The sequence below is a fragment of the Sesamum indicum genome, linkage group LG12, assembly GCF_026168435.1.
Source record: "Sesamum indicum cultivar Baizhima isolate 11 linkage group LG12, ASM2616843v1, whole genome shotgun sequence".
NCBI classification, from domain to species: Eukaryota; Viridiplantae; Streptophyta; class Magnoliopsida; order Lamiales; family Pedaliaceae; genus Sesamum; species Sesamum indicum.
This window is the reverse complement of record NC_142668.1, coordinates 11873069-11897678: the sequence shown is the minus strand read 5'-3', so window position 1 is coordinate 11897678 and position 24610 is coordinate 11873069. Positions and strand designations below refer to the sequence as shown.

The 24610-nt window shown below is 37.2% G+C and overlaps 4 protein-coding genes across 13 annotated transcripts; 2 read left to right on the top strand and 2 right to left on the bottom strand.

Annotated features, from left to right (window-relative positions):
* The first annotated feature begins 2760 nt into the window (after window positions 1-2760).
* On the top strand, window positions 2761-14462 carry LOC105165402 (uncharacterized). 5 transcript variants are annotated; one of them, XM_088876363.1, is made up of 21 exons: window positions 2761-3005; window positions 3359-3625; window positions 4446-4502; window positions 4914-4941; window positions 5027-5149; window positions 5851-5962; window positions 6210-6247; window positions 6376-6429; window positions 6940-7008; window positions 7141-7257; window positions 7346-7414; window positions 9491-9570; window positions 9952-10074; window positions 10155-10419; window positions 11151-11255; window positions 11347-11514; window positions 11729-11856; window positions 11981-12119; window positions 13354-13478; window positions 13583-13756; window positions 14144-14462. In XM_088876363.1, the coding sequence occupies exons 2-21, from the start codon at window positions 3531-3533 to the stop codon at window positions 14178-14180; spliced, it is 2106 nt and encodes a 701-aa protein (XP_088732489.1). In that variant the 5' UTR covers window positions 2761-3005; window positions 3359-3530; the 3' UTR covers window positions 14181-14462. The 5 variants fall into 5 exon arrangements, with proteins under 5 accessions (XP_088732489.1, XP_088732491.1, XP_088732488.1 ...); XM_088876365.1 differs by having other exon boundaries at window positions 2762-3005; window positions 11169-11255; XM_088876362.1 differs by having other exon boundaries at window positions 2762-3005; window positions 10152-10419.
* A 708-nt stretch (window positions 14463-15170) lies between these two features.
* On the bottom strand, window positions 15171-17971 carry PRA1.H (prenylated RAB acceptor 1.H). Its single transcript, XM_011084401.3, has 4 exons — window positions 17355-17971; window positions 16780-16916; window positions 15738-15809; window positions 15171-15634 (listed from the first exon to the last, which is right to left on the bottom strand). Exons 1-4 carry the CDS (start codon window positions 17864-17866, stop codon window positions 15546-15548), a joined length of 810 nt encoding a protein of 269 aa, XP_011082703.1. The 5' UTR covers window positions 17867-17971; the 3' UTR covers window positions 15171-15545.
* Window positions 17972-18164: 193 nt separating this feature from the next.
* On the top strand, window positions 18165-21275 carry LOC105165406 (ribosomal protein L11 methyltransferase-like protein). 2 transcript variants are annotated; one of them, XM_011084404.3, is made up of 7 exons: window positions 18166-18519; window positions 18635-18718; window positions 19099-19239; window positions 19556-19621; window positions 19746-19913; window positions 20412-20741; window positions 20927-21275. In XM_011084404.3, the coding sequence occupies exons 1-7, from the start codon at window positions 18229-18231 to the stop codon at window positions 21038-21040; spliced, it is 1194 nt and encodes a 397-aa protein (XP_011082706.2). In that variant the 5' UTR covers window positions 18166-18228; the 3' UTR covers window positions 21041-21275. The 2 variants fall into 2 exon arrangements, with proteins under 2 accessions (XP_020550284.1, XP_011082706.2); XM_020694625.2 differs by lacking the exon at window positions 19556-19621 and having other exon boundaries at window positions 18165-18519.
* LOC105165404 (transcriptional regulator ATRX-like protein) lies at window positions 20508-24504 on the bottom strand. 5 transcript variants are annotated; one of them, XR_002287270.2, is made up of 5 exons: window positions 24189-24504; window positions 22125-23783; window positions 21936-21997; window positions 20838-21005; window positions 20508-20765 (listed from the first exon to the last, which is right to left on the bottom strand). XR_002287270.2 is itself a non-coding variant. In XM_011084402.3 (4 exons), the coding sequence occupies exons 1-4, from the start codon at window positions 24255-24257 to the stop codon at window positions 20978-20980; spliced, it is 1818 nt and encodes a 605-aa protein (XP_011082704.1). In that variant the 5' UTR covers window positions 24258-24504; the 3' UTR covers window positions 20741-20977. The 5 variants fall into 5 exon arrangements, 3 of the variants coding, with proteins under 3 accessions (XP_011082704.1, XP_011082705.1, XP_088732400.1); XR_002287271.2 differs by having other exon boundaries at window positions 20838-20959; XM_011084402.3 differs by having other exon boundaries at window positions 20741-21005.
* Window positions 24505-24610: the final 106 nt, after the last annotated feature.

The following is a 24610-nucleotide window of genomic DNA, read 5'->3' as shown; positions in this document are numbered from 1 at the left end:
TGGGGGTGGTTTAAGGTTGTATTATTACCAACCACAAATGCTAATGCAACGGAAAGAGACCAAACGGACCGTTGTGGGTGGTCTCAAATTTTGAGAAATTATATCAAATTAACACCTAATTTTTTTTTATATCGATATAACAGAGTTCCACAATTTAAAAAATATATTATTCTTTATTGAAAACGTGTCGGCAAAATTAATGAAGGGTAGGGGAGTTGGGTGATTTTTCAAATAAAACTCTATGACGTTCATATAAGAAGAATGATACCAAAAAGTTTTAATAAGAAATAGGTTATTGGAATTGCAATTTTGTACCTAAATAATGTACATATAATGTCTCTAATGTGTGAAAAGCAATTACAAACATTTGTACCATATATTATCTTATTTGATACTCTTAGTTATAAAGTATAAATTACAGATAATACTGATTCCACCAATATAGAAAATAATGACATATCCTCTTGTTAAAATTGTCCAAAACCCTTTTCCTAACCTATTGACATATGTTCCATGTCTTAGTTATGAACTTATAATTGGCAAAAACTAATTAAAAAAGGTATACAAAATTGGATAAGCTATTATGTATTTTTTTCTTAAAAAATCATGGTTATTTACTTTTAATCATATTTTTGAATTTTTTTTAATTATTAAACCTATATGGAGCTTTAATACATTGATCTAACATTTTCTCAAAAACACTATGTACAAGTCCTTACAGCCACATCAACATGTTTGCCTCACAGTCTTGACAGCGCTCGTGGGTGGAACCTGGAAAAAGAGAGTGGAAGTAGTCATGCAGATGCAGATGGGCCGGCCCTCACTACGTCAATGCCAATTAATCCTATTCAAATCCTCCGCGCTGACCCATACTAGGTCTCGGATGCTACTCAGCCGGAAGGATCTTTGTGGGTCCCACATCACCCCCCCCCCCCACTCTCTCTTTTTTTTTTTTAATTTAATTTTTGTATAAAAGCAATGGCGAAAAATAAAAAGGAAATAATAAATATTTATATATACTAAGTTGTGTTAACACAAACACTTCTAAATTATATTATATTAATATCCAAAGGAGGTGTCATTTTATTCTAAAGAAAAGAGATGTTATGGGAATAAAATAACGATTTTGACACTATTTTATTATTATTTTTACTTTTAAAATGTCATTCAATTGATAACACTAGTCATTGTGACACGCCGTCTCTACGTCCATATAGTAAATAATATTTGATACGTTGATGAGTTGTCTCGCTCGAAAGCTATAACCTGCCCCCCGAACTCGGTATCCATTTTGCCTGATGGTTCACTCCTAGCGGCCTGAAGGCCTTCCCCCTGGCTCCCGCTTGTGCTGATAAGAACTAGAATTGAATTCAGAAGTAAGAGCAAACTTACAGTACCCCCTAATATTCCAAGCTCTTTCATAGAGTGAACTTCGTTCTTTGTTCGAGGGGGGATTTCTCATAAGATGAGAATAGATCTCGGTCAGGACGAGAGCAGTAGCTCATGCGAATCTGAGAGCGGATACATGACTTTGACCTTCCTTTTGAGCCTTCAGGGTGTCGAAGCTAACGCTTTTGGGCTAACGGGTCACTGGCTAGGGTCAGGGCGTCAGAAGCATATTTCTCTTTGGAGGTTGAAGCAGCAGTTGTTTCGTGTGCCTTTTCAACGCCAGATGAGGGTCGACAAAAAATCTTTTTTTTTCGAACAGTCTCAACGTCCTCGTTGAGAGTCGCTCTGCGAGACGTCCAGTAGTCTCTGACTTGGTCTTCGAATCATAAGTCTCAGCCCGTTCCCGGCTAGCCTCGCTATTGTAAAATATATTATAAATAAGAAAAGTATATAAATCAACACATCGCATTTCAAAATAAAAGAAAAGAAGAAAGCAACAAATTTAGAGGTATTATCATTATAACAATAAATTGGTGTTGCAGTGTCATAATCACCATTTGTGAGAGAAAAAAAATCTTATCTTATACATTAGTATAGATTTTATTTATTTTTTAATATGATGTATTAGTTTATATATTTTATTTTTATTTTTATTATATTTTAAATATATAAAAGATTCTTTATATATGTAAGTAGAAAGGGGGGGCTGCCAAAGCTAGTATAGCAAAATGCAAAGAGCTTTTGTATATTTAGACCTAGCTTTTAAAGAATAATAATGTAATTTATCCTATTAATAGACGAATTAAAAAAATGGTTAATTATACCGAGTTTTGAACTTCGTAAGCAATAAGCGCTATTAGATAGTATCTAACACCACGATGCTATAAAAAGAGAAAGAGGGAATATGTTGTCCCAGTTCGACGTGTGCATTCCAATTGGGCATCTAACTTGTCTCTAAAAAACAACTTAATGTTTCGGATATAAGATTATTTTATAAAAGATCATGCGTTTGAATCTTATAGGTATGTGTGCGTGTGATTAAAAATAAAATAAAATATCATACTCCAAATTTAACCACGTGTCTCTTGTCTAGTTTGTTGGGCTATGCGTAATGGGCCTGCTGGTCCTTGGCATGGTGGACCTGATCCTGAATTCTTCTTTGTTAAGCCATTCTCCTTATTAAATGGGCCGATCAAACTTATTGGGCTTCTTTGAGTTTTACGATGATTAGTTTTCATGGTCCAACTTAGAAGGTTCGGAAGCGGCCCGTTTGGAGAGTTGAGGGCTTGTTTCAATCTATTGGCCCGGCCCGAATTAATACAGAGTTTTTATTTTTTTTTGGGGGTGCCGGGGGGGGGGGGGGGGGGTTAATGACAAATGATTCCATCTGTATTTCATCTAGTATTTTCAAAACAAAGCAGCAATTCTTCTTCTCTTTATCGATCCTTTTCACTCTGTGCAAAAACCAGAGAAATAGGAAAGGATTGTTCGTGTATGTATGTGTGTATATATATTCAACCTCAGGATCTTCAGTTTCAGTTCAATTGATTAATTTGCAATTGTCCTGTTGAAAACTGTAAATCTTGACGCCAATTCTTCGATTCCGCATTGGCAAGGTCAGTCCTTTTTTTTTTTTTTTCTTTTTTTCTCTGTATTTTCTATTTTCTATTCTTATATGGCAACGAGGAACCCTAGGCTTCACATTGAAGTTACTCTTGGCGTATTTGTTTGGGAATCTTGCTGTTTCTTTGCGGTCGCGAGAATTATAATTTTAAGTATAATTTCGATGAAGTTTGTTGGGCTGTCGCTTTGACATCTCCACTTTGCCTAACTAGGATTTTTCATCATGTACTGGAGTTCCAAATCATTTTCACGTAGCAGTTCGGATTCTGGTTTGTTAGAATTTAGTTGGATCCTGAAGCGTTGTTTCAATGTTATTGATTTTGGTTTGTTTCAATGCTTCTTCCAGATTTTGAGGTGGTTTCGGGAATAAGAAAAGAGTGGAATTCAGCTGGCAGATTTATATTTTTTTTGCCGAATTACTCAGTTATAGGGTGGCATTTGGCTATTTTGGTTGGAGAATTTATTTTTAAAGTGAGGGTGTGAGGAAGGAAGAAAAGTTTTGTCATAAAAAGTGCATAATGGCAGATGCTGCAGCTCTAATAGAGGCTTCGGGTTCAAGATTTAGCAACTTAGAGCTAATTGGAAGAGGTTCTTTTGGAGACGTCTATAAAGGGTATGCTTTAGTACTTACCTTTTACGGATTCTGTCGATTCATGGTTCAACGCAATGTAGCACATGTCTTGTTCATCACACTGCAGTTATGAGGATTTGTCGCCAATTCAAACACGTATTGTTGTTGAATGTGTTAAAATTTATATATGATATGTACATTTAGCTGTTTTTGACTTTCGAAGAACTGAAAAAAGGATCAATTTATGGCACATTGTTTGGTAGCTAATTTCGGTTATTTGGTGTAGGACGACAAATAAGTCGGGTGCGACTGGGTGATCCTGCTGCTTAACAGTTGTCATTGCCACATTGCCTGAATATGTGCATAATTCCAAGTACCTTTAATAGTTGCCATAATATGCAGCAGTATGTCATTATGTGGCTAGCAAAAATGACTAAGTGAGATATACATAAGAATGAGTACATTTAATTCTGAATTTTAGAGGAGCACTTTTCGAAATGACTGCTGCCCATTCAATTTCCAATATTTGTTTCTGAGACACTTGGAGCCTCTATTAGACACGATCTTTGCTTTGTTGTTGAGAATTAATAGGCAGGGTTAATCTAGTTCTTACGCAGTTGAATCCGAGATAGATTGCTATGATTTAAGTATAGGACATTAAAAATGAACAAAATATTTAGAAGTCATAAGATACAAGACAAAAAGTCGAGTATGACATTCTGCTGGTGAAGTCTGCTTGGTTTTTCTTTTTCTTTTTTTTCCCGGATCTAGTTGCACAGATATAGGGTTGTGAAGCTCCTTATTTACATACAAATATTTTTTGCTGGATCAATGATTCTGTTTCTCATTCTTATGATTGCAGGTTTGATAAGGAATTAAACAAAGAGGTTGCCATCAAGGTTATCGATTTAGAAGAATCGTGAGTATATAAATGATTATATCTTCATTTTACAATAATTTTATGTGTTTTTTCCTCGTTTTCACACACAGCATGGCAATTTGCCATGTGAGATCCTTTTCTGTAAATTTTAATTTTTGAATCTCCATAGCAAGAGAGGATCTTTATGTAACTTTCTACCTCCACTTATACCTCTTATCTTTCCTTTCTTTGTCATTGAGTGACCAATTTTGCATGTGCGCTTTTTGTGGGAAGCGTTATGTGGGAGGAAAGATATGGTTGGGTGGAGTTAATATTGTGTATGAGTTATTGCACTATTTTAATAGAGTTGAACATACTAGTTTAAGGGTGATTAGGAAATGAGTCCTTATACTGTGTGCCAGCTTACTATTGTTCTGAAGTATCATAAATTTTGATCTTTTTTCCCTACAGGGAGGATGAAATAGAAGACATCCAAAAGGTATCTTTGACATTTCTATGACTTTGTGGATTGGAACTATAGTGACTTATGAATCTTATTTTATTTCTTTCTCGTTGTTTGATAGGAAATTGCGGTTCTTTCAGAATGTAGATCCCCATATATCACGGATTATTATGGTTCTTATCTGCATCAAACGAAGCTGTGGATAATAATGGAATACATGGCTGGTGGTTCAGTTGCTGATTTGGTAGTTCATTATAGATCCTTCCTTTTGCTTCTTTCTTTTTTTCCATTCCAGATTTTTAAGTCCATACCTTAAACTGGCAGCATGTTGGGCGTGAAGTTGAGTAGTTGTAGTTAATTTGGGGCCTTTCCTAGAGAAATTGAATAGTCGACATCAAATTTGCCATATAGTACTCTTTGATCACTGGAAACCATTTTTTTCCACATTCACAATTGGAGATCCAATTTTCTTCCTGGTTATGCAAATCTCATGCAATATGCACAAATCTCTAACTCCAATCATATACAAGTAAAATTGTAAACCATGCATCTTTTCCTTTCTTGGGATATTCATCGAGAATAGCATTCACTGGGTTGAAACCTGGTATTTTTTAACCTCTCGTGATGGACGATCATGAATGATCTCAGTAGGGTTATGATGAAATAGAAATCACTTTGATGACAGGTAAGTGGTTGGTTCCTCAAAGTTGTGAACTAATATGAAGTGTGCTCCATTTTTGGGGTTATGCCATGCTTTGACTTACTGTGCACCCATTTGTGTTGCCATTTTTTCTATTTTTCATTCTCAAATGCATGAGATTATAACCACAGAAAGTAAGTTGCATCAAGGTGCAATGTTTCCGTATTTGAATTATTAAGTTAAGGAGCGGAATGCTGTGCGTCAGAGATTTACTGGCTAAACTATACTGTCTTATCCATCTGCAGATTCAACCAAATCAGCCGCTTGATGAAGCTTCCATAGCTTCTATTTTACGTGATTTGCTCCATGCAATTGACTATCTCCACAGTGAGGGGAAAATTCATCGAGATATTAAAGGTATGTTAGTAGGGTTAGCATCTCACTTAGTTTGCCTGAACCAGGTCTTGTCTGGCTCTTGAACATGGTCGTGTATTTGATCCAGCAGTTGCTATCCTTCTAAATTTCAAACGGCCTCTTACAGCTGTCTCTTATATTCTTCAATCTTCATGTGAAGGCAGATTACTGCCTTTCCATCTAGTCATTGTATCAATCTTCTGATTAACTCTTTCTTGCTTTAACATAAAAATAATTGTTGTTTTGGCAGCGGCAAACATTTTGTTGACAGAGAATGGTGATGTCAAGGTATAATTGTTGTGGTTACACTTTAGAGAAATTCATCATGTTTAACATAATTTTCACCATCTTAGAGATATTGCCTTTGGGTTGGAACTACAGCTAGCACATAGTTTATTGTCTTTCATCTGATACAGGTTGCAGATTTTGGTGTTTCTGCTCAATTAACGCGGACAATCTCTAGAAGGAAGGTATAATTACTTATCTTTGAGATTTTTTTCCTTGAAATATGCACACATGACATCAGAAACCTCTCTTCCTTATTTTGATAGCTGTGAAGTTTATTACTGTCCTATCACTCTGCCCTCCTCAGAGTTCTGGTACTATGTCGTTTTTTTCTCTCCCCCCTTAGCCCTGCTCATGTATGGTCTCTTACAGAGGGGGGCTCATTTATTTAAACTTGTCATAGCAACTCTTATGTGTTAACATGGTCTCATTGCGTTTAGTGTCGCTAACAATTTGGATTCATTAATTGCTTCATGCAATGATAGCATCACTGCCTTGACCAAATTCCTTGCCTTTGTCGAGTCGCCATCTATTTTGTTATGTCCATGGTAGATATCTATTAGAATGATGAATAATGTTCCTTACTGAAAACTTGGTTGAATTGTGTTGTCATGTTGTTTTTTAGTTTGGATATGTATTATGCTGAGATGGGAATTCAGTCATCAACCTCTATCTAATGCAATTAAAAGTAACAGACTTTTGTAGGGACACCTTTCTGGATGGCTCCAGAAGTAATTCAGAATTCTGAAGGATACAATGAGAAGGTATTTGTGTATCAATCATCCTTAGTTTTCCCATTTCAATTTCATTGCATTGATAATACTACTTGTAAATATCCTGTCTTGAAATTCTTTTATTCTTCCACATCATAATGTGGGAGCTCTGGCTTGAAACAGGCAGATATTTGGTCTCTAGGGATAACAGTAATTGAGATGGCAAAAGGAGAACCTCCCCTGGCCGATCTCCATCCTATGAGGGTGCTTTTCATCATTCCGCGAGAGAATCCACCACAGGTCTACTTTTGCGGTCTTCCCAGTGATTTTATATAATAGCTTTTATTTCCCATAATTTGTAGAATTCACATTATTGTCTGATATGCAGCTTGACGAGCACTTTTCTCGTCCTATGAAAGAATTTGTCTCACTGTGTTTGAAGAAAAATCCAGCAGAGGTAGCTTCTTTTTACTCTGAATCTCTACATGTCTCTGTGTTATGGGTTGGATTTGTCTATCTACCTTTGACTCTGCCATTATTTGTGCATATGCAATGAATTACTTGCGCTTGATGGTTATTTCAGCCATTGTAATTTCCAATTGGTGGGCGCCTTAGGGTTTACATAAACAAATGCAAATTCTGAAGCACTAAACAGGAGCACTATGTTTGGTTTCATTTATGGACTGTTCCTGGTTGGCATGTGGAACTTCAAGCTCTTTTTTTCTCTTTCTCAATGTTATTATGAGCACTGGGACTATGTGCTTGTAGTTTAAAATGGGGCTTCAAATTGGCTTATTTTGCATGAATGGGAGGGTTCCATAAACAAAATTGTCTGGAATTTAAAATTGGCTTGATGTGTGGAGTGGAGAATTGCATCTGCAGCTGTTACTATTAGTTCCTAGAATTCAAAGACTGATGCTTTTATTTGGATTTTGTCTTCTAAGAAGAAGACATGCTTACCTGAGATCCTGTAGTGAGATTTATGGTTTACTTGCCCCCATCTGGTATGTTATATCCCAAGGCATTATGCTATGTATCCGTGGTAGTTATGTTTTTGTTCAACTTATGCTTTCGGTTTTTAGAGCTTCACAAAGAAAGATGGCAATGGGTCCACATTAGACCCGAACCCAACGTTTTCAAACCATAACCGGGTCTCAAGTTTTGATGTTTTGGAGTCAGACCTGACCTGGATGCAGAGTATTTATTATATTTTCTTATCAGTTATATATATGTATTCATATGATGTATATTTCATCTCTACTTACATGTATACTTTTATAAATTAAAATAACTATACAAATTGTTTGTATTTTTAATTATATATAAAAGCAACATATTTTGAAAGTTTTAATAGTTTAACGCCTAAAATATGGATAAATACATTTACTAAAGGGTATTTGTTTTCAATAATATTATTGTCTCATATTTAGAAAGTTATGATATATTATTTTTTTTTTTAAAAAAAGGATAGTTTTAATCTTCTGGAAATTTTAAACCAGGCCTAGCGGGTCTAATCTGCCGGCCACTAGGTCCGGGGCGGGGTGTGTTGGGTCCAAGAAGTTCTTGGTGGGTGAGGCCTGGGTTTTGGCGAATCCGCCCTAGACTCAAACCACTGTGGTCTCGACAAAGAAATGGAGTCTTATAATTTCTAAAGTCCTAGTGTATACAGACTTGTAATCCCTATTATGATATAAGGCATCCTTTGTTGTTGCATTGGTACATTCAACTTTTCAAGTGGCTTATTGGCCTAAAAAGTTGCACTGGAGGTGAACAGATCAGCTGGCTTACAGGTGGATGCTCGTCTTATCTGTTTGGGCAGTCTATTATGAATAAACAGTAACATCCAACTGATATGTCCAAGTCTTGAAATATGTCTTTTTTAGTAGAGATATTGACCATTTAATTTTTTTTTTTAATGCATTTCCATCAACTTGATAATGAATGGCCTTGTTTCTGGTAACCTAACTATTAAGCAATCCATATTTGATGCATTTACAGTAAAAGAATGTCAAGCACTTTATGCGTATACTCCAAACTCCTTGAGTAAGAATATGAAACCCTCCAGCATCCGATGCGTACTTTTTGGGACTTGCTTGTTACTTGGTCTTTATAGTAAAAAATCTTTACAGTCACCAGATGGATGCTTAATAGTTTCTCTCGTCAATCTCATCAGATAAGAACTTATCTGAAAGAAAACTGAAGGAACTATAAGATGCTTCCTCTCCATTGAACTTGTCTCTGCTTCGTGGATCAGATTGATTTTTGTGATAACTTCCAATTAGATTTGTACTCTCTATTTTTCCATTCGTTAAGCAAAATAATATTGTCTGATCTATTTGTTATGATGTTATCTAAAACTTGTGCTCTGCATTCTTTCTGACCTATATGTAAACAAACTCTTCAGTGTTGAGTGTACTGGCAACTTGTTTGTCATTTTGAAGTTGTGTTTTATAACTCCTTATTTTCTTTTCTTTCTTTCTTTCTTTATTTATTCCCCATGCTATACTTCAGTTTTTTCACTTGTCTATCTTAGAGGCCAAGTGCGAAAGAGCTTCTTAAGCATCGTTTTATAAGAAATGCTCGGAAGAGTCCGAAGCTTGTGGAGAGAATCAGGTGTGTCAATTTCTCCTCATAACATATTTCATCATGAAAATTTATCTCAGAGTGTTTTAGCGACGGATAGAATTAATTACCGACTACGCGTTATCATTTGTGTCTTATCTAATGTTTATTTTGTAATGCTACATGTCTAATAGCTATTTAAGAGCAGGTCTTTTACAAACTGTTGTATCCCAACTGTCAAGTACTGCATTGCGTGTGTTAATATTTTGTCTGTAAACGGGCAGATATAAAAGTGGCGGTAGTTTTTTCCAACATGCTTAAGAGTCAGGTCATTAATTGTCAATTTCTTAGCATATCCTCCAATCTTCATAGTTTATACCGTGTCAAATGTACAAATTGATTTTTGGATGTAACACCCTACAATTGTTGCAGAGAGCGCCCCAAGTTTCAAATAGATGGAGAGACAGCTAACAATGGTCCAACTGCATTTGGGGAGGCTACCGGAACTGTAAAGGTGGCTAAAGATTCTGCAGTTGAAGACACGGTCCGAGTCAGGTCAGTTGAATCTGTTGACGCGTTATATTTCCTGATTCACATTAGTGGATGTTACACTGACTGTTATCAGTTTTCAGTAGTCAAGCAATGGGTCTGAGAAATAGTGGATGGGACTTCAGTATTGGTGGATCAACTAGCACTGGAACTGTTCGAAGTGTAGTAAGACCACCTCAGGTGAGAGATAGGAAGCCCGAGGTCCCATTAAATCAGTATACCACTAAGAAAATCTTAGACACTGGTACCCAGCGGTCTTCTGCTTCTGGACCAATGCGTCATACTTCATCAGAATTATCCACGAGGAAAGATGCTAACCATCTAATAAAGCAAGAAGATTATGATGAAGATGTATGGTATTCCTATCACTTTCTATGTATTTATATGCTGTTGCCTGTTTATTAAATATTTTAGACGCATACTGCTTTCTGTAACTTATTTCTGCGAACCTGAGGACTGGTTGCTCACAGGTGATCAAGTTTATTCGGAATGAATGAGGAACCAAAATGAATTCAAATGGGAAAATTTTGAATCTTCTCTAGAAAAACATTGTCAGACTTCATCAGCAATATCATATTGCCTTCTGTGGCAATCATTTGAAGTACCACTTTGATTTTTTATGCTTGGCTGTTGACCTGGCTTTTGTTGTTAGGATGTAGTTTCTGATCATTGGATCATGTTAGTTTCCACTTTGAACTTCAGATACTGTTATCGTGCATACTTTCATATTGCTAATTTGGTTGCCAGAGAAAATAAGCCCTGGTACATTTATGCCGTCTTGTTCTGATCAATGCTTAAAATCATACTTTCATATTTAAACTGGCTGTTGATCTGACTTCTGTGCGGCTTTTTCCATAATTGACTCATTGGTTTTATGAACTGAATCCAGCAATAACTTACACTTGCATCCAACTTTCATAGTTTCCAATTTACGGTCTAAATCACCGAAAAATAACGATGTTCAAGTTTCAAGAGTCAATACTCAGGATGTTCAAGACTGAATTTTGATAGATGGATTGCCTTGAAATCCTTATAAGTGTTTAAAAGTAGAATATTGTGAATCTGTTTTGTTTTACCATCAGATACTCCTGCACTTGCAGGAAGATGTTAGTGGGATGGGAACTGTTGTTGTAAGATCGCCAAGAGGATCTCAGCCCTCCTCTCTGTTCAGCAACCAAAGTTCCATGGTATGAGTCCAACTGGTTGAGCTTTACAAAAGGATACTCATGTTCCTGCTGTGCTATAATGATATCAATGGTGACACTTTTGGTGTTGCAGTCTAGCAGCACACTTGCCTCTTTCGAAGATGGTTCAATCAGTGGCACTGTTGTTTATCGTGGGCAGCACGACGATTCAGATTCTCCCAGAACTCCAAAGTCTAGGCTTGGACTTCAAGAAAGAACTTCTAGTGCAGCTGTTGAAGACAGTGAATTGAACCTTGCTGAGGTTATCATGCATTCTGAATAATATAAACCCTGTCTCGTTTTCAGTCAATCAAGTCAAAAATATAGGAAAGCTGTAGACCCTGGGATGGTTTGTGTCTAACATTGACCATACTGTAGTAGAATCTTAGGGCATTCACTTAAATTGCTTTAATAGTAGTAAGTAGTTTGTGTCTTCCATGATCATTCTGTTGAAACTTATCTGCTATTTCATTTAGGCTAAGGCTGCAATTCAGGGAGGAAGAAAAGGAAACGTTAGGGAAAGGTCTGGATTGAGCAAGGTTAACAGAGATGTGCAAGAAAGCAGAAGAGCGGAGCAACCAACAACAAGTTCTGATTCATCAAGGTAATAGCTATTCCTAGGTAGTTAAACATCTTGCATTTGGGGAGTGCCAGAATCTTTTCTCAGGAAAAGGTGCATTTGGCCTTACACATTCTTTTTTATGTTTAATTTTTCTGTTCCAATCCAGACATTCTTGTGATTATTTTGATGCTCAAAAAGCATTTTCAAGTTCGCGCTATACAAGTGATGATGAGGACAATGCAAGGAGTTCTGCAGCAGCTCTGTCTGCCCCATTATCCGTCCTTCTAATCCCTTCTCTTAAAGATGTAAGCACTTAGACATTGTTCATAGTTTCAGAGCTTCTTGGATTTGCCGTCCTATTATAATCTCTTCCACAGGGAAGAGAATTTGTGCATTAATATCTTATCTCTGCAGATTAAGTTCAACATCAGTGCCGTATGTTGATCAAGTTGAAAATATATACCTGAGGAAAGATATTAGGACATTTAACTATACAAGAGAAAAAGAAGGTTGAAAACATAAAATGCAGTTATTAGTAGGTTAGACTATTATAACTAGAACTTAACAGAGCCAAGTATTTGACAACAGTGAATCCAAATCCTATCAGACCTATGATGGCAAATCTGGTGAAACTTTCTCCTTGAATAGATTGGACATCTAGAATTTTCTTGCTAAAGGACTTGGAGCAAATAATGTATGGTCGCCACATGTCAGCTTGACAGAGGTAAATTATAATTGATGACAGAGTTTTATGAGGGTCAGAGAATTACATAATACTTGACATGATGACTGTTAGAAAATTTACAATATTGTGAAGCTGATAGATAAGATAGATAGAAGCATTGCATAGACTGAATTTGAGGAAGGATAGTAGGACGATGGATGATGCAATCTTGAGCATGCTGTTACATTTCTTCCACTAACTCAAGTTCAAATGTATTGAAATGTTTTGGTATTTACATATTATATTCTTGAGATGGATCATAGTTTGAGTTACCCGTCTCCCCCTCTGTCAGTTTGATGTGTGTGCATTTCTCTTGAAGAGGACTGTCTCTCGGGACTCAATCTCTTAATATTTTGGTCTTATAAAATGAAAATAGTTTATGTAGAAATTGCACCACATTCTGCTCTTGTCTGCATCTGTTGCTCCTGGTTTCTAAAGCCATAAACGGTAGTCCTATTTCTGTTTTTCTAATCCATGAGTAGTGTTGATCTAATCCTTCTCTCTTCAAGTCTAGTCATATGTGTCTGCGTGTTCCTTGAATCCAACAATTTCCTTGCCATTTTCAAGGAAAGGATTAGCAGCCATTGAAACTTACTCTTTTGTTAGCCAATATTGATTTGAGATTTTTGTGCCCATTACTCAGACAACTCAACTCCTATTCTTCTTTATGGTTAAAGATTATGCAAAGGTATATTTAAGTGAGACATCCTCGTAGTTAATTGAGAGATAGAAGCCATCAAAATGCATTAAATAATCGATAGGAGAATTTGGTAATTGCTGCTATTCTCTTTGACCTGTTGATGTTTATAATGTAGGCAATTGCTGATGATTCAGAAGGATCAGTCTTTCGGACGGTGGCGAACTCTTTAATGGACATGGAACGTGTTAAGCCTGGGTCTTCTGAACTACTTGTCACCAAGTTGCTTCAGCGACTGGCGAGGTGCATTAGCATTTCACGACTTCATTACCCTTTGAGCATGTAAGACTGGTAAAATGACCTGCACAGTAGTCGATCTTTCTCAAGAAGGTAAATATTTTTTGTAGTTCAAAGGAAGGGTCCCTGAAGGACCTACAAGAGCTGGCAGCTAGGATTTTCGGAAAGGGCAAGGCGGAACTACCAGCTACAAACACAGAAGCTGATAGCAAGAAAAAGCAGCAGAATAAGGATCACCATTCAAATGCCAATATGAGCCCACTTGCTAGGTTCTTGCTCTCAAGGTTTGTCAAAAAGGCTGATTGATTTTTATCTTAACATGTGACCAGTTAGACTTAGACCCATAAATGCTATTCTGCTAAATGGAAGCATGAAACTTCTCTCGTTCTCAGAAAATATATTAATGAAGAAAAGAGAGAAAATATGCACATTAGCAAACTGAGACAACAAAACCTCTATATCAGACCCCTTTTGTTATTACAACCGAGCACTAATGATGCTCAAATGGATAAAAGTCCGAGACCTTTTTCTCCTCACAACTGCAAGTTTTAGACAATGTGGTAGAGCAATACACCGTACTTCAATTCTGAATCTGCTCAGCTGATGCCACCTTCCTTGCCACGCTATCAAGTATGATGAGTACTTACTTTTCTCTTCGTCTATAAATGCAGATGGCAAGGCCATGTCTCCCGGGATCTAAATTCTTGAAAAGTGAGGTTGGATAATATTTTTTGTTATATTTGTGTTGCTGTTGTTCGAGTTAAAATGAGTCAATGTACATATCATCCAAGGAAACTGTAATTTATAGCCTTGGTAATTTTTGTTATACAATTTTCATGTTATTTTCTTCCTTCGCAACTTAAAAGGTCTCGGACAATTGGTCTGTAGTTTGCCTTGTATCGCTAGAGTGAAACAAGAAACTGTATCTATCAAGGTCATTGTACGTTGTATGAATTTTACTGATTCAAATTGTGGCCAAATTATTTGAAATCTCTAGATTAGGATGAAGCAGTTCAGTTTCCTCCGTATTTTTACCAAGTTATACAAACTGTTGAATGAGCAGGGAACTAGATACACTTGTTCGCCTTCATTGGTTTATTCCTCCAGCAAAATGCCAATGTTGAACGACTGGTAATAGATTAATCAGAAACATTTATAACCTTTTTCCCCATGGTCAATATATCAAATCTACCCACTTTGGCATGATTATGAATAAATTTGAAATTATCAATTTTTCTCTTGCTGTGTTATTTCTTTTTTAAATGTATAAAAAGAAAAAAAAATCAATGAATAAGATTTAAATAAGTTTAAAAATATTGTCTTTATTCAAAAAAATTTAAAAAATAAATAAAATTATAATTCCTCGAGCATAAAGGAATTAAAATCGGTTCACCACAAAAAAATAAATAAATAACTAACAAAGATTAATAAATTGAGCTAGTTGTTTAAACAACCATTAAAATAAATAATTTCTCAAACAACAAGAAATATCATAACTATACCAAACCTCTGCAGAGTTCCTTGTAATTTCTAAAAGAATTGTTTTATATCGTAGGTGCATGAGACTGAGTAGAAACAAACACATGCTCGGCCACACAATCTAGCACATAGTTGAACTTAAGTAGGGGGCGAGAACAGAGGAAAAGGTAAATATAGGGGAAATGATGACAAAGGCTGAGGACGAGTTGGAAACTGTAGTTTTTCCTGGGAAAAGAAATATAATGATTTTATTCTCTCTTTCCAGATGGTGCATGTCTTTTTTCACAAAACTTTCCTGTAAGCTTCCATTCGCAGGAAATATACCAAATTTACAATGGAACATGATGTATATATAATACAGCTACAAAAATTGACCAACATTTTCAGGAAAAACTGAAAAGTTAACGTACGACTAACCACTTTAACAATTGAATTATGGAAAAAGATAAAGACGAACCAACTCTAGATCAAACTGAGGGCTTTCTGAGACACAACTCATAATTATGTTATCCACCACTCAATTTGATATAAGAAAAACTTTACTCAGCATAAAGACGGAAAGAAGACTTTTACTCAACAAAATTTGGCTTAGTCCTATCTTCTAGCAGTTCTCCTATATCCACCTCTTACAGCAGGTTGCTTTGCGGGAGTCAACTTCCTAAACGAGGCATGTAGAATCATGACTGCAGAAATATAAATGAATAGAATCAACTCATAACAAGTACTAAAAGCGCATGAAAAACTCGCAAAAGGTAGGAAAAACAAATGCGACGAAATCAAATTCACCTGCATAACTGACACCAAGAGCCCAGAACACAGCCAACTGGACGTTGGAAATAAGCAGAATTACTGCAGTCACTGCAAAGTGAGGCTTTTTATCAATACCATGAAGGCATGGCATATTACATGGAGCTTAATTGTAATGAGGCTGAGTTACCTCGATGAATTTTATCCATTAATAAAAGCCAAGTTACTAGCATGTGGCCGTTACAGCAGGCACAACCATAGTAATGGAAAGCAACACTTGAGAAGAAGAGTCTAGAACAAACAAAGCTAAATAACAAATTACTACTACATTTACCAAGATAACAACTGGTCCTACCCAAGGATGTTATGTAGACGATGAAAGTCACTTACTGTATTCAAGAAGGACGAGAACTGTCACCAAGAAGAGAAACATGTTTTGCAAAACTCACACGGAATATGTGGAGTAATGGGTTCTTAGAAATGAGTTATGCTGATCACAAGGTTGCATGCTGCTAAATTCTCAACCATGCATTCCTCATTCCCTAAGGCAAGTACTGCTGCAGACATTTGGATATTAGCACCCCCAACCCCAGAAAGTTGTGGTCTCTCTTTCCTCCCCCATGATGAGTAAAGTGACAACCATGGTGATAGTACTACAGGCATTGTCACGTGAACACAAGTTTCTCTCTCAACAAAAGGAAAAGATCAGGAAAATACAGAGAAAGATCTTATTTGTTTGTCTGTCTCCTATCACTGTATTTTCAACAGCTAGGAGGACTGCTTGCTTATCACAAGTCACAACCATGCTTGAAAGCCAATTTCAAAATATCATATTCTTCAATTAGGGTATAAACTGTGTTGCACAAGAAAGGCAGAGGCACAGATCAAACCTAAGAGAAGCACTATCCTCGAGGATTTTGAAACTACTGCAGGGATTGATGTTGTGGAGGATCTCTTCCGCTCAAGCAAAAAAGATTCATATTCAATATAGCTTTTCTACATGCACTCTGCCTCATCATGATGCAAAAAATAGAAAGCAAAAAATCGCGCAGAGAAATTCGTAAGATGAGGAGAAACTTACCACATTGAGCAATACGAATCAAAGTTTGTCTTATTATAGGATATCTGTCCAAGCCCCACCGGTCACTGCTGAACTTAAATACATCCCAAAGAGCCAAGCAAGAAATAAGACCGGAAAGGGCTATTGGCAACTGATACCTGCCATCATAAAGGACAAATCTCAAACAATGACAATAAATGAGTGCAAGAAATAGATTTTAAAATTAACATGAAGCAATCACTATCCCCAATATACCCAAAGGAAACATGAATTCATCCAACAGTTTCTAGCTAATGGGACATTAAAAATACAATCCTTGATCAAACTCAGACTTAACTCAGATGCAACTCGTAGTTCATCAGACAAACAGTAGAATACCGGCAATAAAGGGGTAATTGTATACACACAAACGAATACCGGCAAAAAACGGATAATTGTATCTCCAAAAGCAGCTAAATTACAATCTTTCACCCCATCGAACATTTTTTATCAGCTCTTAATCTAAAACAGATAGAAAGAAAGATATCTTACTACGGTAAATATAACGTAGACAAACCAACAAAGACAGATATTACAGAGAGAGATGAATTAATTACAGAGAACAAGCAAAGAAGAGGACGAAGAGGGAGGCATAATTGCGAGCAAAGCGCTTGACGTTCTCATGGACACGGAGACGAGCCTGGGAAGGAGAAGACGGGAACGAGTACGATTCAGAGGAGCCAAAGAAGGCCAGAGTCCAAGGCGGTGTATTGGCGGCAAAGTCATCGGTGGCAAGCTTCGAAAAGGGGTTGAAGGTGAGGAGCGATAAAAGAGTCCAGATGGGGGAAAAGAGTCGTGAGACAAAAAACACTCTCTTAGGAGGTATCGAAGTGGGGGTGGGGGTGGTGGTGGAGTGGGCCGCGGAATTAGAGGGTTTAGCGGTGGTGGAGATGCGGTGGAGGTCGGTAGTGCGCTGGTCAAGGATTTCGAGGTAGCCGGAGTCGCGGAGCCAGGACTCGAATGCGGGTTCGGGTACGCTTAGAGAGAGGGGGTTGGGGGCGAAAACCATATCTTTCCTGTTTGCTCTCTGCTGCTCTGCGGGAAAAACACCGAATTTTATCTTTGACATGTTTTTGGGTTGCTCTCTCTCTCTCCACTACATCAAATCAAATTTGTTTCTCTTCAGACATTAATTATTATATCACCTCAACTATACCTTAAACAACAAAGTCCTCTAAAATTATTGTGCCTTTTAAAGCTCAACTGCTATTGATTCATTCTTAAACAAATCAAGTATATGACAAATATTTGTGTACATAATAATATGAAATATTACCAAAATAACATTTGAGAGATCGAAATAGTATATAATAATATATTATATTTATTATATGATTGATTTAAATTTTATCAAATCTAATTTATATTGTCCGACTCAAGATGAAAACACAACGGACGGACTCAAATTCTTAACACATCCAACTTGCGTCCATGTCACTGCCACTCTCTTCGCTTTGCAGTCATTTCTTCAAACATCTAACGTACTGCAATTCTGCCACCACTTTCTTCTCCTTCCTCCGCCGCATACATTGCCTTCCTCCACCGAATCGCTTCTCGTTCGTCCCCTCAGCCAGAGCGGCAAGGCAGCAACTACTATCGAGGCTCAATGTCACCGCTGTCAATTGTTCTACTCTACCCTTGCACAATGGCGCCGTCACTGCCCATGACGCCTTCATTTTACATTACCTTTCCGTTCGCATTTGCTGCCCGAGACACGTTGCTGTAAGGACATTGCATGTTCTTCTCTCATAGTGTGTTTGCGTTGTCCGTGGTAGACAGAATCCCGTGCTAGTATGCTGTGTGTTCTGATCTTAAGAAGTCAATTTTTTTAAACTAGGACGTGCTCTCGGAGTCTCTTCTGTGTTTCGGAGCCAGTTCCACTACCATTGATGAACTAGACAGCCACGAGTCCGGTGAAGAGGTTAGGCGAGCTTGGCAATTTACGATTTGAATTAACGTTTGTAACGTATTGGCCACAATCAAACCCTAAAGTTTCTATTATTTACTTTTGACTACGGTCAAATTGATGATTCTGGGAAAAAACTTCGAATCGTGAAGTATCAGTTTCTAGTATTTATGTTTTTTTATTGTTTCTCAAATATTTTTAGACAAATTAACTTAATTGCTCAGGAGCTTCTGCCAAAAACGAAAAACTAGCCAACTTGATTGATTTACTGTATGAAGATGAAATCCATTTTTTATGATGCTGAGTAATATCTTCGTAAACGGGAGGTAGCATTAGTAATCCTATATGGCAAGACCCTTGTCGTGGTAGCCAACTTTGGTAATTTTAATATACAGATATGGATCAGTTCTACATTTGACGTAGACCAGGATGTGAAAGATTGCATTTCACGAGCTGCTGATTCAGTTGGATTGAAAGAGATACCTAATTACAAAGTTGAAATGCATGACCACACTGATTGGATCAAACAAACTCAGGTAAATGTGGCCATTTTGCTGTGGCGCTTTTGAAACCAGACATTATAGCTTCTGCAATATGTATAGGTGCATAGAGCACTTTCAGCTTTGTCACCTGACTCACTTCACAAAAGAAAATGAGCAAATGCTGCCTACTTGGTGTTTTGCAACATAGCACAAATTTTTGGTTGTGAATATTAGTAAACTCTTGAAGGTGAACAATTAAAGATGATGGATTCACCTCATATCAGTAAGTTGAACATATCAGCTAATTGTGCTTTGCTAACTAGGTGCTCACTGTGGATTTTTTTATTTTTTATGTATATATCTATTTCAGGAATCTTTTCATCCAGTGGAAATTACAGAGGGACTTTGGATTGTGCCTGAATGGAGAAATCCCCCAGTAGGAAGCTTCCATATATTTTTGCTTTGCATATGCTTGCAGCTGTTCTTATAAATACTTGCACTAATTTTGTGAAGTGATATGATGACATATATAAAATCATTGTGTGTACTTGGACTTGCAGAATCTTCAAGCAATAAACATAGTTCTGAATCCTGGTTTGGCATTTGGAACTGGAGAACATCCTACAACTAAGTTGTGTCTATTACTGCTGCGTCGATTAGTAAACGGAGGAGAATACTTTCTGGACTATGGCACAGGTTCAGGTGTTCTTGCAATTGCAGCACTAAAGGTACTTCACTTTTAAGATAGACTTACATTGAGATTTTTCTGAACTGGTTCTTGAATCAATTCCAGAATCCACTTTATAGCCCTTGACCTGGTATTTGAATCTTACAAATACCCATGTTATGCCCTCTTCCCCAAGCTTTCAATTATGACATTGCCTCTTGATATCATAATGCAAGGGAATGGGTTGCTACTGCAGTTGTCTAATCCAGAAAAATAGAAATTATTGTTTCATGTTTTTCCAATTTATAATGTTGATTTTCAAGATATCTGTTTTCACCTAAATTCGATCAATCATGCCCAAGCCAGAAGAAATTCATCATGAGTTGGTCTTCAGTTGACACACATTGCTCACTTCTGTATTGCATATGTCATGGTTTTTATACTCCCTTTTTGCTGAGATGATTTTCCTTCCATTATTTTTTCGCTCTAAATTCTTATATATTACAACAATCTCCGAATACTCTTTTGCTGAATCTGTCGTTTTTCGCTGAGATTATAGTTTGGTGCGGATCTGTCAGTTGGATTCGACATAGAGCGACAAGCAATTACATCAGCCCGACATAATGCTGCTCTGAACAACATAGGACCCGAGAAATTGCTGCTAAGTCTTGTTCCTAGCAAGAATGGTCCTGAGTTTGAGAATGAATGTCCATACGAGGACATCAGCTCTCAGGATTTATACAATTCAAAGATCATTGCGGAGAAAGACAAGTACGATGTGGTAATTGCTAACATATTATTATATCCCCTGCTAGATTTGGCAGAACGAATTGTCTCGTATGCAAAGCCCGGTGCTGTAGTTGGTGTTTCTGGAATCATATCTGAGCAGGTATGCTAACACATGTCCAACAACCTAAGCATACGAGGAAAAAATCGGATAATCTTCTGTTGATCTTGGAATTCAATTGTAATATTGTAGCTTTACCTTTACTGATATAGATAAATATAGAAACTGATTTTGGTTCAAGGATCATTCTGGAGTTGAACAGATTTCTCATCCTCTCTTTGTTGCAGGTTCCAACTGTGGTAGAACATTATTCCCAATTCCTGGACGACATCAATGTGTCAACTATGGATGATTGGGCTTGCATAACTGGTTCAAAGAAAACAGAACCAGGCACTACTTAGATTAATATTTTGATATCAGTTAAACTGCGAACCACACTTCCGTATTGATTTGCATGTCATATGAAGTGATACAAAATCAATTCATTAGGCATTCTTCATACACTTATGATTTTGTACTACGTGAATTATTCTTCATGTAGCAGAGTACTATTTGATTTTTTTTTTGTCATGCATCATACATTGAACTCTAACCTTTAAAAGGTTCACTTCCATGTTTCACTGTTGGACATTCAAATATGATGGTTTCGGTTTTATAGCGGTTAACACCAAATAGCAGATAGCTTATATGGATTGTCCGAATGCCGCCTCCTTAAAACTAAAAACTCAGAGCCTCGTGAAGTTACTAAGGGTGTAAAGGCAGTTCTCTCCAAATAAAAAAGCGAAAGAAAGAAAGCTATAAGCATAAAAAAGAGAAGCTGAGAACTATGTTTAGCAAACTCTAGAGAGTTAAACAAGCAGAATTAACAAAAGGACTAACCTGACAAACTTACACCATTCGCAACTGGTTCCTCAAGTCAAGCAATATATTCTATACTATTGAGTATTATTTGTATTGCACAAGGATGGCAGTTGCTCTATTACTTCATATGCATTTATGAGAAGATAAAACAGAAAATGATCAACTACTGACCAAGCAAAGATGCAAACGTTATTTCTAGAACCAACAATATTTCTTGCAGTTATTTTAACTGAGAAAGAAATATGCAGTGAACATTTTACCAATAAAGATACCAAACATTTTCTCAAAGTTTGTGAGTTCAATTACTGAAAGTTATTTGTCCAGATAATTCATCAATATGTCCTTGTTTCGCATTCCCTATCGAGCTAAAAGAGCAAGTTGGGAGCCAGTATCGTCTAACAAATCCTACAAGCCAAAATCCAATTATCACATTACCGTCTGAGTTGCCTCCTAGCCAGAGCAGGGGTCTTTTTTGGTATGTAAACCTTATAGCTCACCTGGTAAAGATTCAAATGTTATGATATCAAAAGCAATAAAAACAGAAATATGAAACGTCATGAATCATGCATAATTTGGACAAGAATCATGAACACTTCCAGAATCATGCTACAGGAAAGCTCTTACCTGTACCATCTCACCTCCCCTCATCACTGACATCGTTTTCTGCTCGAATTGAGAACCGTCCTTAGTTTCATCTTTTTTATGTTCTAAGCTGTGTTCTCCAGATATTGGTCGCTCAGAAGATGCTGGTTCTTTGTTAGACAAACTGCAGGCATTAATAGTTCCCGCTCCTGGATTAGTCTCACTTGTTGATAAGGTTTTTGACAAAACAGCAGGCCAAGTGGTGCATTTTTCCTCTTCTGGCCCTTCTAAAATTGCTATCTTGTCAGCTGGATGTACGATAGTCTGTTCAGTGATTCCAGGGTTCTCAATGTGTTCCTCATCTGGCAGTTTCTTAACCTCAGAGAGAGGAAAATCTCTTTTCAAAAAGGGCCCACTTGTCTGGTTAATTTCTTGAAGATTAGAGTCACCCTGCTTGGTTGATTTGTTCGGAACATTATCAACCCTTCCAATGGATGACCCATTCAAATCACTCTCGTTATTTATTCTAGGACCAGAACTCCTCGGACCTGAGTGGATCCCCCCTCGGAACTTCCTCAAATTTTCCAGAGCTTTTTGCCTCAAGATCGACTCCAGATCACCCCCACCTAAAGCAGCAACAGGAGCAGACTCATCAATCTCTTTCGCCTTGAAATTCTTCATATGAGCTCTGTCGGACTGAAGATTACAAGCTTTGTCTTTATCACCTTCATCAATTCCAGATATTCTCAGTTCAGTTGCATTTTCATCAAGGACATTTTCCACACAAATTCTCTTATTTGATGCAACATAAGACTGGCCATCTGAATCCATCTTACTTCCCCCTTCATTACTGTTCAGACTTCTGGGAGATGGGTAATCATCATGGTTGTACACAATCTCTTCTTTATGGGGGTCCTTCTCCCATATGTCTTCCCCTTCATCACGGGGTTGATCAGCAATGGTAATAACTGATCTCAGCCGTCTAGAATTACTCACAGGAGCTAACGCCACATTGCTGTGAGTGACAGGAGCCAATACCCCATCACGATCACTGACACTAAAACTGTGATCACTATCCTTACGGCAAGAAGAACAACTTGGAGACCTTAATTTCCGCTTTTTCCGAGGCTTGTAAGATTCCCCACCTCTCAGCTTCTCTGTTTCATCATTAAGAATTCCTTTCTTCCTTCGACGCTTACGATCAGCACTACTGCTGCTACTAGTACTTTGGCATGTGGAGCAGCTCTCTGAATCAGAGCTTGAAGAGCTGCTCAAATGTCTTTTGGACTTCTTTTTGGAAGATTTCTTTCTTGGCTTAACAACACTATCTCTACCCAATGTTTTCCTTTTTCTGACAGTGTGTGCATCTGCGTCCACGTTGGGGCTAGCAGATCTCCTTCGAGCCCGTTTACTTTTACTCTTTAAACCAACTCTTGATCGTCTAGCCCTCCTGTGCTTAAAACCACTGTCATAAGTAGACAAGGAATCAGAATCAGACCTTATAGACAGATCATCAGAATCAGATGACACCGAGTAGTCACGACGAAGTTTCTTGTTTCTATTTCTTCTTCTCCTATGATTAGATTTTGAAGTGGAGGACGAAGTATGTTTTGCACTTAATGAATCATCATCAGAGTGCGAAGAAACTGAATCATTAACGCGACGACGCTTCTTAGATTCCTTTCTCCAATTCTTCTTTTTCTGCAAAAGCCAACCGTAAAACATAATTCACCCAGAGACAGGAGAATTACTTCATACTAATGTCCAATAAATCAGATTCAAGCAAACCCGTGCCACGAAAAGTACAATGTACTACCTTTTTTCCAGAACAAAATGACATTACCTGGGTTTAACACAATTACTTGCTTCAAAAATTCGATCTTTAAAATGGGTTTTTCACCAGCTTAATTGTTAAACCAAAGAAAGGGCATACCAAAGAGATAAGAACTAATCGAAAATATCCCACATCAAGACTCATAAATTTACAATTCAAAATCAACTCTTAAAAGCATATACAAATTACAAGATTACTACAGACACCTACATACAGATTGGCATTAAATCGGAAAAGTTAAAACCATACAGTAACGGAGGAGAAAAAACAACCTGAGAGGAAATCTTGTCGCGCTTCTTCTTCGACGATTTTCTCTTGGAGGAAGAACCAGTTCTCCCCATTGTCTTGTGTGCTTTTCCTTTTATACCAATTCTTCCTCTTCCCTGTTTCTCCTTCTACCTGTAAAAAAGATCAACGGAAAGAAAAGAAAACGAGCAGAGAAATGAGTAGATACCAATAAATACGAGAAAAATTAAGAAGTAGGAATTGGAATTCATGGGACAAGAGAGCAAAGTTGGAACGACTGCGGGCGCCGTTTTTCTCAATCTGTTTCTGCACTCTCCAAATCCAAACAAAGTACTCTGAACTCTTAAATCGTTTGCAAGTAAATAAGTCGCGTTATCAAGTATCACGTTTTCATCCGTCTATCATACATGTAGACCTCTATATGATCTTACCCCGAAAATTATATATC